The 13773-nt window shown below is 42.8% G+C and overlaps 1 protein-coding gene across 5 annotated transcripts in view; it reads right to left on the bottom strand.

The window, feature by feature from the left end:
- bzw1a (basic leucine zipper and W2 domains 1a) overlaps positions 1-13773 on the bottom strand; it is a 36072-nt gene that overhangs the window by 19706 nt on the left and 2593 nt on the right. For 3 of the 5 annotated variants that reach the window (XM_080720855.1, XM_080720858.1, XM_080720854.1), the window contains exons 2-6: positions 9539-9612; positions 6667-6843; positions 4393-4487; positions 2386-2451; positions 581-716 (exon numbers count right to left, since the gene is read on the bottom strand). In XM_080720855.1, coding sequence (XP_080576981.1) covers positions 581-716; positions 2386-2451; positions 4393-4487; positions 6667-6843; positions 9539-9602 — 538 coding nt within the window. In that variant the 5' untranslated portion in view covers positions 9603-9612. Of the gene's footprint in view, positions 1-580; positions 717-2385; positions 2452-4392; positions 4488-6451; positions 6458-6580; positions 6598-6666; positions 6844-9538; positions 9613-13773 lie in introns of those variants that run through there. The other 2 variants (XM_080720856.1, XM_080720857.1) reach the window with 2 other exon arrangements.

Here is a 13773-nt window from a genome sequence, read left to right on the forward strand (position 1 = left end):
GCAATTGCTCAAGTAAATGTACTTTTAATTACTTTACAACACTGCTGCTGCGAGCTGTCTTTCTGTGGGGGAACGGAGCGGAGGGGGAACGGTGAAAGCGTGTTTCAAGTCTCTTCTGTGATGTGATGGGTTGCGTGCGCCGGTGAAGACTTATATTCTTCTTTATCTTTTTATTATTTAATAGGCTAACAACCGCGGCCAGGTCATCATCACTTGAGGATGTTGTTTCCATTGTTTTATTTGTTTCCCCGTCCGTTCTCCTCTCTCCTTTCTTCTCCTTTCTCCTGTAAGGAGAAGATATCTGCCTGCAGCCGCTACAGGCAGATATCACCCCCTCGTATTTAGGCGAATTAAGCGAATATTATACGCATATTCACGTCGCTTTTTGGTGTGTATGGAAAAAGGCGAATCGCGAATTCTTCGCCTTTTTGGTTCGCTTATTCACGTCGCTTTCGCTAATTCGCCGGTCTGGACAGAGCTTTACTCACCCTCTTTAACCAGGTTCTCGTTGAACAGGCTGTTGAGGATGGAAGCTGATGGAGTGGTGTGGTGTGGTGTGGTGTAGTGTGGTGTAACTCACCCTCCTTCACCAGGTTCTCGTTGAACAGGCTGTTGAGGATGGAAGCTGAGATGTTCCCATTGGCCAGGAGGATGCCGGTCAGCATGGCCAGCTTGTTGCGCTCTGACTCTGTGAAGCCTTTCAGGAAGAGGAGGAGCTACATGCACACACACACGCACACACACACGCACACACACTTAGGCATTTAACTTTGAATGCCTAAGACAGGGGTCTTCAACAGGGGGTCCTCAGAGTTACTACAGGGGGGTCCGCCAAATCCTTGTGTGATAGGATCATGTTTTTTACATGAACCACTTGAACCCTACCCAGTGTTTCTCAACCACTGGTCCTGGGGACCTTTGGTGGCCCCTGAGAAGGGTCAAGTGTGCCCTTTGAAACTGCTTGAAAGCCAGTATTGTATTTATCATTTTAGAAATGATTTAAACTAGTGAAAACAGCAGATCTACAAGCACACAACGCCTCGCGGTGCGAGGCGTTGTGTGCTTGTAGATCTGCTGTTTTCACTACTGTTGTGCGACAGACTTGTGTGATGAAGCAGGGCTTTGCTTTGCGAAGAAACGTACACATGTGAAACTTGGAGATACAAGGTGTCTTCCCGAAAGTGACGATATTTACACCCCGTGTTATGTTGGTGTGACCATGGATTCTTGGGACATGAAAAGTGTGCCCATGCAGAAAAAAGGTTGAGAAACACTGGCCTAGCCTATTCTGAGTGGAACATTAGGCAGAAATAGCAGATCTACAAGCTTACAACACCAGGCGTTGTAAGCTTGTAGATCTGCTATTTTTGGCAAAGAGATTTGTAGAGGGAAAAAAGGGGCAGACTAAAGTATTTGACGGTTCAAGTGGTTCATCCCCAGATGACAGTGAAGTGTCAATTTAAGGAGATAGTTCAGCCACAAAGGACTTGTTTCTATTCTAAACTCAGCACAAAAAGAAAGGAAACTTGACTTTGGTCCATTGTATCTCCCCTTTAATAATACCACATTGCAACGCGAGGCGTTGTGAGCATGTAGATCTGCTATTTTCACAATGTTCGCCTCTTGCTTACTTAATTTTTGACAGTTTGGCCAGTCCTGTCCAATATTCCACTATTCGAATACTTTGAGGTCGAATAATTTGAATACTAAAAATCACTATTCTTGAATGCCCTAGTACAGACACATGCAGACAGACAGACAGACAGACAGACAGACAGACAGACAGAATGACAGACAGACAGAATGACAGACAGAATGACAGACAGACAGACAGACAGACAGACAGAATGACAGACATAATGACAGACAGACAGAATGACAGACAGACAGAATGACAGACAGAATGACAGACAGACAGACAGACAGACAGAATGACAGACAGAATGACAGACAGACAGAATGACAGACAGAATGACAGACAGACAGACAGACAGACAGAATGACAGACAGAATGACAGACAGACAGACAGACAGACAGAATGACAGACAGACAGACAGACAGACAGACAGACAGACAGACAGACAGACAGACAGACAGACAGACAGACAGACAGACAGACAGACAGACAGAATGACAGACAGACAGAATGACAGACAGAATGACAGACAGACAGAATGACAGACAGAATGACAGACAGACAGACAGACAGACAGACAGACAGACAGACAGAATGACAGACAGACAGACAGACAGACAGACAGACAGACAGAATGACAGACAGAATGACAGACAGACAGACAGACAGACAGACAGACAGACAGACAGAATGACAGACAGACAGACAGACAGACAGACAGACAGACAGACAGACAGACAGAGCTCACCTTCTTAATCTCCTCTTCAAATCCTTTCTCCAGGTATTTGTAACGCCTGATCAGTTTGTTAAAAACCTAAGAGACAAACAACACACTGTTACAGTTACTCCTTCATACATGATAAACAACACAACGTTACGGTTCCTCCTTGTGATAAAACCTAAAAGACAAACAACACAGCGTACATGTCAGAAACCTCATCACCAACAACACATGAGCAAGACGATTAAACACTGAAGATCTGATCTAAACCAGTCAGGTTTCTGACGTGAACTGATATGTCTAACTGTGATAACACCAACTACAGTAACTATAGGAATACAAGACTGTACACATAACTGTGATAACACCAACTACAGTAACTATAGGAATACAAGACAGTACACATAACTGATAACACCAACTACAGTAACTATAGGAATACAAGGCTGTACACATAACTGATAACACCAACTACAGTAACTATAGGAATACAAGACTGTACACATAACTGATAACACCAACTACAGTAACTATAGGAATACAAGACTGTACACATAACTGATAACACCAGCTACAGTAACTATAGGAATACAAGACTGTACACATAACTGATAACACCAGCTACAGTAACTATAGGAATACAAGACTGTACACATAACTGATAACACCAGCTACAGTAACTATAGGAATACAAGACTGTACACATAACTGATAACACCAGCTACAGTAACTATAGGAATACAATACTGTACACCCAGGTTACAACGGTACTCTGTGTTAGTGGTGAGCAGCACAACACCAGTACTTTATTATGTGTTACTGGTGAGCAGCACAACACCAGTACTTTACTATGTGTTACTGGTGAGCAGCACAACACCAGTACTTTATTATGTGTTAAGGCCCATTCCCACTGGGCCAGATAACAGATATCTGGAGATATTTCTCCAGATATTGTTCCATGCAAAGTGGATGGTAGATACAGATTTAAAAAAAGTCTACCACAGATATTTGCCACAGATACTTTTATCTGTGGCAAATATTTTTTGTATCTGTATCTACCATCCACTTTGCATGGAAAAATATCTGGAGAAATATCTCCAGATATCTGTTATCTGGCCCAGTGGGAATGGGCCTTTACTGGTGAGCAGCACAACACCAGTACTTTATTATGTGTTACTGGTGAGCAGCACAACACCAGTACTTTACTGTGTGTTACTGGTGAGCAGCACAACACCAGTACTTTACTGTGTGTTACTGGTGAGCAGCACAACACCAGTACTTTACTGTGTGTTACTGGTGAGCAGCACAACACCAGTACTTTACTATGTGTTACTGGTGAGCAGCACAACACCAGTACTTTACTGTGTGTTACTGGTGAGCAGCACAACACCAGTACTTTACTTGCACACCGACTGTTAAATAAAAAGAAAACCCATCCGCTGCTCTGCTCTGCCCTGAGGGTTAGGGCAGAGCACCCTAGTGTACACATAAACCTAGTGTATAACCTGCATTTATTTATAGATAAACAACACATCTAAACATGTACCTGAGCATAAGCCTGCATGGTCTCCAGGTCTTCTAGTAGTAGTAATAGTATTAATAATAATAATAATAATAAGGTATTATAAGGGTATTAATTTAACCTGAGCGTAGGCCTGCATGGTCTCCAGGTCTTCTAGTAGTAGTAATAGTATTAATAATAATAATAATAATAAGGTATTATAAGGGTATTAATTTAACCTGAGCGTAGGCCTGCATGGTCTCCAGGTCTTCTAGGTATTATAAGGTATTAATAAAGGGTATTATTAATAAAGGGTATTAATTTAACCTGAGCATAAGCCTGCATGGTCTCCAGGTCTTCTTGTGCAGTGAAGAGGGTTAGGGTTATAGGGTATGTTAGGGTTAGGGTTATAAAGGTATTATAAGGGTATTAATTTAACCTGAGCATAAGCCTGCATGGTCTCCAGGTCTTCTAGTAGTAGTAATATTAATAATAATAATAAGGTATTAATAAAGGGTATTATTAACAATAACCTGAGCATAAGCCTGCATGGTCTCCAGGTCTTCTTGTGCAGTGAAGAGGCAGAACTCAGTGCGGGTCATGTCATCAGACAGAGTTCCTCCTGGAGCTGTATGCACATAAACAATACATTATATGCACATACACACACAGAGAGAGAGAGAGAGAGAGGTCATGTCATCAGAGAGAGTTCCACCTGGAGCTGTATGCGCGCGCGCGCACACACACACACACACACACACACACACACACACACACACACACACACACACACACACACACACACACACACACACACACACACACACACACACACACACACACACACACACACACACACACACACACACACACACACACACACACACACACACACACAGGTCAGATGCCTGGCACCAACATAAATGAGACAACTACTCCCCCTGCTGACATAAACATGTCACAGCATGAAGAAACACTGACAGTTCAGCTGTATGCTTTAGTTCAGGGGTGCCCAAAAGGTAGATGGTGATCTACCAGTAGATCACCAAGGGTGTGCAGGTAGACCACATGACATGCCTCTAAAAATATATCATTAAAATATAAAAAGAATATGTCAATATGACATCAAGAAGGGCCTGTTCTAAAGTAGGCAAACCTCCAATGCAATGCTTTGTTCAAGAAAGTAAAGAACCCCAAAACCTAGCACTTCCATACAGAATGGGATGAAGACATTTCCCCCAGTATTTCCCATTTATTTCCCCCTTACAGTAAGTGTGTTTGTCTAAAATGTAACACCAGTGCTGCTATTCCCAAGCCTCCCTCAGGCCCTCAGCTAAAACATTGTGTATGGGTAGATCATGTTGAGCTAGTCATTTTAAAAGTAGATGTCACGTCAAAGAAGTGTGGGCACCCCTGCTTTAGAGCATCCCAAACGTTTTATCCTGTGACCCAAAACAGAAACAGAGAGATTAGACGTTTGCCCGGATCCCAAACCAGTGAAAACAGCAGATCTACAAGCTCACAACATGTCCCAACAAGCTGTGAACTGGTAGTTCAGCTGTTTGGCTGGAGTCCTCACAAATGGATGTACAATTAGTCCACAATGATCTTTACTCTGTCTGTAAACCAACAGTATTTTGAAATTAATTCTTTAACAAAGCACGTGCTTTGTTAAAGAATTAATTTCAAAATACTACTGTTGGTCTCCAATCTTAAAAAAAGGTAGTCGATGGACATTTCTTTGTAACAGCTTTAGCTGCTGGCTACCCCAATATTATAAATATTGATATATATATATATATATATATATATATATATATATATATATATATATATATATATATATATATAAATATTGAGATATATATATATATATATATATATAAATATTGATATATATATATATATATATATATATATATATATATAAATATAGATATTCTAACCTCACGTTTTGTTGTGCGATCGGGGCTTTCAGCCTCACCAAGCAGCAGGAGATTTCCGCCGCTAAACCAGATCGTTTTATAACCGGATAAACAAGTGAAGATTTACAAAAACGTGTGGACCTGGATATTTATTATTCAGATAAACAAAGATCTGAGTTTAGAAAAAGATCCAGATTAGTGTAGCCTTGGTCAACACTGCTTTCACCTGCTAAACAAATGTTCCTCTCTAGGGATGGGACCATAAGCCATATTATCGTTTATCGTGATAAAAAACACTCACAATGATAGTTACGTGGAGATTTAATTTATGGTGATATCGTCCTCTGTCATGCACTGGGATCAATTCACCTTTTATTTGTAGAGCTGCATATCCGGTACCATTTAAACCCTCTAGAATTCTGGTACCATTTAAACCCTCTACTGGTAAAATGTACTTTTATTTATTCACTCTCTACCAAATGTCTTTGCCAAAAAATAGCTGATCTACAACGAAAGACGTTGTGAGCTTGTAGATGGGCAGTTTTTTTGGCATCATTTTTCGCCCCAGAATGATGGGTTTTGATTATTTCATTTGTCACAATAATCATGATATGAAAATGTCATATCATCCCATCCCTAGTCCTATGACGTTACCATGGTTACTCACCCAGCATCCCCCCTGCCACCAGGACGTTACCATGGTTACTCACCCAGCATCCCCCCCACCACCAGGAAGTCTCCATGGTTACTCACCCAGCATCCCCCCTGCCACCAGGACGTTACCATGGTTACTCACCCAGCATCCCCCCCGCCACCAGGACGTTTCCATGGTTACTCACCCAGCATCCCCCCTGCCACCAGGACGTTACCATGGTTACTCACCCAGCATCCCCCCCGCCACCAGGATGTCGAACAGCGTCTCCGCATAGCGACGGTAGTCGAGCTTGGCTCCGGAGGCGTCGAGGAACTTAGCGACGGCTTCCAAGTCAGAACCAGTTTGGTTCAGGCCTTGTACGATGCTCTCTTGAAACTGAGTTGGGTCAAATCTCTCTTTTTCATCTGAAACACATCAACATTAATGTTTAACCCATTAACATTAACCTATAGGGTCAAATCTCTTCCAAGTCAGAACCAGTTTGGTTCAAGCCTTGTACGATGCTCTCTTGAAACTGAGTTGGGTCAAATCTCTCTTTTTCATCAGCGGGGGAGAACACACAGGAACCCTCTTTTAACCATGGTTTAAACATAAAGAAACAGCAGATATACAAGCTCACAGCACGGCACTGTAGTTCTGCCATTTTTGAAAAATCTTGAAAATGTTTGCAAATCATGGAATATAATCATGACAGCCCGAATTCTGGTTAAATGTCATGTATTTGAAGCTGAGCAGCACTGATTAGAGCTGGTTGGAACCATGAGAGGACTGGCCGCGTTGTTTCTCTCTGAAGAAGGCTTTTCTCATCCAAACGTTAACCAATGAAACAACACTAACTCTGAGAACAGTCCGTCTGCACTCTGGAACTCTGAGTCCAGAGAGCAGCAGCAGCTGAGGTGACTGTTTAGTCATGTACTAAATAATAAACGCCAGGAGCCATCATGGGCTGAGGTTTTGGACAAGGTCGACGCCCCCTCACGGCTTGTGAGCTTCTGGCTCCGCCCCCTTCATGGCAGGGAACATTGGGTTTTGAGTGTAGCAACGTTTTCATAAAACACCAAAGAAGTGTTTATTCTTTTTATTTTCACGTCGCCCTTCCTGTGGAAGACGTCTCCGACTCTCTGTTGATTTCGTCGACTAAAATTATGACAAATTAAATCTAAATTTGCTGTCAAAAACAACACTCCCTCTCCCTTCTAGGGGGGGGGGGGGGGGGGGGGGTCAACCTCGTCCAAATCCTCAGCCCACTAAGTTTATATCTCCTGGCGTATTAAACCTGTACAACACGTTGCTCAACGAGTACAGCAGCAGCTGAACAGGAATGCATCTGAACAACAACATGGACATGTGTTGACTGGAGTCTAGCAGAATACAGTGGTACTCACATGACACACACACACACACACACACACACACACACACACACACACACACACACACACACACACACACACACACACACACACTTAATCATTTATTTATGTTCACATTTTACAAGAAAACATCTTGAACACAAATACTGGTAGATGCACTCATCAAGTACAGAATCTCTTTGATACAGTAATGATCTTAGTCTATGGGTACAAGAAGCACCCTCTCCTCCATATGTGATACAGTAATGATCTTAGTCTATGGGTACAAGAAGCAGTGTCTCCTCCATATGTGATACAGTAATGATCTTAGTCTATGGGTACAAGAAGCAGTGTCTCCTCCATATGTGATATAGTATGTCTGATCTTAGTCTATGGGTACAAGAAGCACCCTCTCCTCCATATGTGATACAGTAATGATCTTAGTCTATGGGTACAAGAAGCACCCTCTCCTCCATATGTGATATAGTAATGATCTTAGTCTATGGGTACAAGAAGCACCCTCTCCTCCATATGTGATATAGTAATGATCTTAGTCTATGGGTACAAGAAGCAGTGTCTCCTCCATATGTGATACAGTAATCATCTTAGTCTATGGTACAAGAAGCAGTGTCTCCTCCATATGTGATACAGTAATGATCTTAGTCTATGGGTACAAGAAGCAGTGTCTCCTCCATATGTGATACTGTAATGATCTTAGTCTATGGGTACAAGAAGCAGCTTCTCTTCCATATGTGATACAGTAATGATCTTAGTCTATGGGTACAAGAAGCAGCTTCTCTTCCATATGTGATACAGTAATGATCTTAGTCTATGGGTACAATAAGCAGCTTCTCTTCCATATGTGATACAGTAATGATCTTAGTCTATGGGTACAAGAAGCAGCTTCTCCTCCATATGTGATACAGTAATGATCTTAGTCTATGGGTACAAGAAGCAGCTTCTCTTCCATATGTGATACAGTAATGATCTTAGTCTATGGGTACAAGAAGCAGCTTCTCTTCCATATGTGATACAGTAATGATCTTAGTCTATGGGTACAAGAAGCAGTGTCTCCTCCATATGTGATACAGTAATGATCTTAGTCTATGGGTACAAGAAGCAGTGTCTGATCTTAGTCTATGGGTACAAGAAGCAGTGTCTCCTCCATATGTGATACAGTAATGATCTTAGTCTATGGGTACAAGAAGCAGCTTCTCTTCCATATGTGATACTGTAATGATCTTAGTCTATGGGTACAAGAAGCAGTGTCTCCTCCATATGTGATACATTATGTCTGATCTTAGTCTATGGGTACAAGAGAAGCAGCTTCTCTTCCATATGTGATACAGTAATGATCTTAGTCTATGGGTACAAGAAGCAGTGTCTCCTCCATATGTGATACAGTAATGATCTTAGTCTATGGGTACAAGAAGCAATGTCTCCATATATGGCGGCTGCCTGTTATCACAGATATTGAGCAGAATTTTGCCAATGCTTTGGCTTTTGGCTTGGGAATTCCTGCCGTCTGCAAACCCCTTACGACTAGTCTGTGGACATGGCCAAGACTTCCAAATATAAACACAAGACGTTTACAGTTGTACCCGAGTTGTTCAATCTCATTTTTGAGAAGTTGGTATTTTAGAACCTTAGCAAGGAATGCCTCTTCCAGACTATAGTCAAACACACACACACACACACACACACACGCGCGCGCGCGCACACACACACACACACACAGATCACAAACCTCTTTTCCTCGTTTTGAAACGCTGGCCGGTTAGCGTTGGCTTTTGCTGCTTTTGATTATTCATAAAAGACACCCTGGAAGACAAGAACAACAGAGTGTTAAGATTATTATTATCATAATTATTTTTATTGATAAAGGACACCCTGGAAGAGAAGAACAACAGACTAAGATTATAATTATTATTATTAAAGAACACAACAGAGAGTTAACTAGGGGAGCCACAGTACTGAACTGAACCGAACCAGTATACCAAACCTAACAGCCCATACCGAATGAACCCAATGTCTTTATTGTTTTGGGTGTGGCCTCATAAAAACATAATTTAACTCTTTCTGTACCCTTTATTGGAGAAACTCTTCCTCCTAGTAAATCATAATAACTGATTATCATGTTTTAGGGGGGAAACAAACGATTGCACCCCATCTTTACAATTAACTGAACATTTTGGATTCTTTATTTTTTCATTTTAAATTTTTACTGTACCGAAAACCGTGAGCCAAAAACCGAGATACGAACCGAACCGTGGGCTGACTGAACCGTGGCACCCCTAGTGGATTTTCGGTGCAGTAAAAGTTGAAAATGAAAAAATAAAGAATCCCGTCCGTTTTTCTCTTCTCTAAGAGTAAGGATTCTCTCCTTGACAGAAGCCTCATCAAAACATTGTCCACTCACTAAATGTAAATTCACCTGACAATCACTGTGTCCACACACACACACACACACACACACACACACACACACACACACACACACACACACACACACACACACACACACACACACACACACACACACACACACACACACACACACACACACACACACACACACACAGCAACATGGGACATCAAGTTATGAACCTGATTGAAGACTTTGTCAGTTTGCATAGGAAAAGGTACAGTTTCATGACGGTACAGTTCACTGGTAAAAAGTCAACTAAAAGGAGATCCTAGAAAAGACTAAGCTTATTTCCATAGGAAACCATTGAAGTATCTCATAACAATGAATGACAGACAGAGAGAACACAGTACTATGATAGATATTTAACTCATATAACAATGAATGACAGACGGATAGAACACATAACAATGAATGACAGACGGAGAGAACACAGTACTATGCAGTAGATATAGTAAAGTATCTCATATAACAATGAATGACAGACGGATAGAACACATACGATGCTACCAGGCTGAGGCTACGCTGTGCTGTGCTGAGATCCACACTGCTGGACTACCAAAGAACATTAATGTTTCTAAACATTCCTACATTCAAATACAACTGTTGACTGTCTGTTTAAACACTGTTCCACAAACACTACGGCACGCACGCACACACACACACACACACACACACACAAGATCACAGGTCTTCAACGTTTTCAGTCCAAGGACCCCTTAGTTGAGAGAGAGAGATGAAGCAGGGACCCCTTAGTTGAGAGAGAGATGAAGCAGGGACCCCTTAGCTGAGAGAGAGATGAAGCAGGGACCCCTTAGTTGAGAGAGAGATGAAGCAGGGACCCCTTAGCTGAGAGAGAGATGAAGCAGGGACCCCTTAGCTGAGAGAGAGATGAAGCAGGGTCCCCTTAGTTGAGAGAGAGATGAAGCAGGGACCCCTTAGTTGAGAGAGAGATGAAGCAGGGACCCCTTAGCTGAGAGAGAGATGAAGCAGGGACCCCTTAGTTGAGAGAGAGATGAAGCAGGGACCCCTTAGTTGAGAGAGAGATGAAGCAGGGACCCCTTACTTGAGAGAGAGATGAAGCAGGGACCCCTTAGCTGAGAGAGAGATGAAGCAGGGACCCCTTAGCTGAGAGAGAGATGAAGCAGGGACCCCTTAGTTGAGGGAGAGATGAAGCAGGGACCCCTTAGTTGAGAGAGAGATGAAGCATGGCTATTATTTCAGCATTTTCCTCGCAACATAATCACTAAAATATCCTCACTGTCGGGCAGAAACCTTGTATCTCCAAGTTTCAAATGTTTACGTCTATTGGTAAAGCAAAGCCCTGCTTCATCATACAAGACTGTCGCACAAAACTAGTGAAAACAGCCAATCTACAAGCACGTGTGCTTGTAGATCTGCTGTTTTCAGTAGTTTAGTACATTTTATATATGATAAATACAAAACGAACGGTTTTGGACATACAAGGTTTTCACCCGACAACAACGATATGCTATAAATATAAGGCCTCGGATTAAAACAAAGTTAGGGAACCCCAGGACTAGAGCCTCGTCACAGTGAATAAAAGCCATCACATGACTCTGTGGTCAATGACGTTACATTGATCATTAAAGTGTTTTATATCAGATAGATTAATGATCAATGTGTTTTATATCAGATAGATTAATGATCAATGTGTTTCATATCAGATAGATTAATGATCAATGCCGTTACATTGATCATTAAAGTGATTGATTGATGTACAGCAGGCCTCTACAGTGCATGAGGTTATTCTGTTGCCTTGATCTTTTTGTTAAGGCATCGGTTCACAAAGTGGGGTCCGGGGACCCCCAGGGGTCCTTGCTAAATGATAGTTAGGAGCCAAATGGAACCTTTGGGAATGCAACTCTGTGTCCAAGTGGAACCAAATGGACCCTTAAAGGTCCTTAACTCTGACCTGTTAGGGTCCATTTGGTTCCATTTGTACTACAGAGTTACATTAACATAGAATGTTACAATAGAAACGTTTCAAATGGGGGTCCAGGGGTTTGGGGGTCCTTGACATGAAAAGGGCTGAGAAGCAGTGTTTTGAAGAACAGAAACGTTAACATATTCAATCAAGAGGGGGTCCCAGGCCAGGGGGTCCCCAGCTAAATGAGCTGACATAGCATCACAAGGCCAGGGGGTCCCCAGCTAAATGAACTGACATAGCATCACAAGGCCAGGGGGTCCCCAGCTAAATGAACTGACATAGCATCACAAGGCCAGGGGGTCCCCAGCTAAATGAACTGACATGGCATCACAAGGCCAGGGGGTCCCCAGCTAAATGAACTGACATAGCATCACAAGGCCAGGGGGTCCCCAGCTAAATGAGCTGACATGGCATCACAAGGCCAGGGGGTCCCCAGCTAAATGAGCTGACATAGCATCACAACAACAACTTTAACCAATTGAACCCCATATGCATACACCAAGTGAGCTTGTAGATCGGATATTTCCCAAAAGGCAACATCTCAGGACCCCCCCCATCTCTAACGTTCTGGACCAGAGCCAGGGGGTCCCCAGGACCAGAGCCAGGGGGTCCCTGGACCACAGCCAGGGGGTCCCCAGGACGGTGAGCCCCCTAACATTTCCGGACCAATCACATCCTGGGGGTCCTTGACATGAAAAGGAACAGTCTGTGGACCTCTAATGCAGGGGTTCTCAACCTATGGGTCGGGACCCCCAGGGGGGTCCCCAGATGATCAACATAATGTGCAACATTAACATTAACAGTAAACAAACCAACATAAAGTTTAAGTGTATAGAGGGTATCTGCACATTTATAAAGGGACAATGTAAGGACTTTTTAATACCTCTAAATGACAAATTAATCATTGGCCAAATTGTCAAATATTAGAGGCAGAAATTGTGAAAATAGCAGATCTACATAATGTGAGCATGTAGATCTGCTATTTTCACAATAGAACCGTGTTATACAAAATGTAATGCCTCAACTCTTAGGGTCGATCCATACCGTTATAAGGAGCCTAACTAATTTCGGTTCGGCAGTAGGCGAACCCAAATATGGTTCGCATCCCCCGGTTCGGGGGGGCGTCAACCGACTAAATTCGGCTCTACGGTGCTGACGAAATGTTGTGACCTCCCGACTTAATTTCGGTACTCAGCGGTGTCTTCTCATTCATTCATCCCGGCTTCACGTTCATATTCTCGGCTGTGAATCCAAGGAAACAGCCGTCGTTTGTGTGGGAGACACGCCGACTTCCAAATGCTTGTGTGGCCGTGTATTGGGCATCAGAGAGCGGATACTGGAGACGAAGAGTGGTGGACTGGGAGGCGCGCGCGCGACACACACACACACACACACACACACACACACACACACACACACACACACACACACACACACACGCCTTTGCTGCGTGTATCGCTGCTAACGCGTCGCCGACCGTTTTAAAGAGAAAAGAAGAGCTTAAACACAACTTTGCTAATTGCTAGTGTTCCGTGTTGATATGTTTTTTTTTTTCCACGACGAGTTGTGTGACTGCGTGATGACATGCATGCAGCAAGGGAGGCGG

This window comes from Nannobrachium achirus, assembly GCF_963921795.1.
Source record: "Nannobrachium achirus genome assembly, chromosome: 24".
NCBI lineage: Eukaryota > Metazoa > Chordata > Actinopteri > Myctophiformes > Myctophidae > Nannobrachium > Nannobrachium achirus.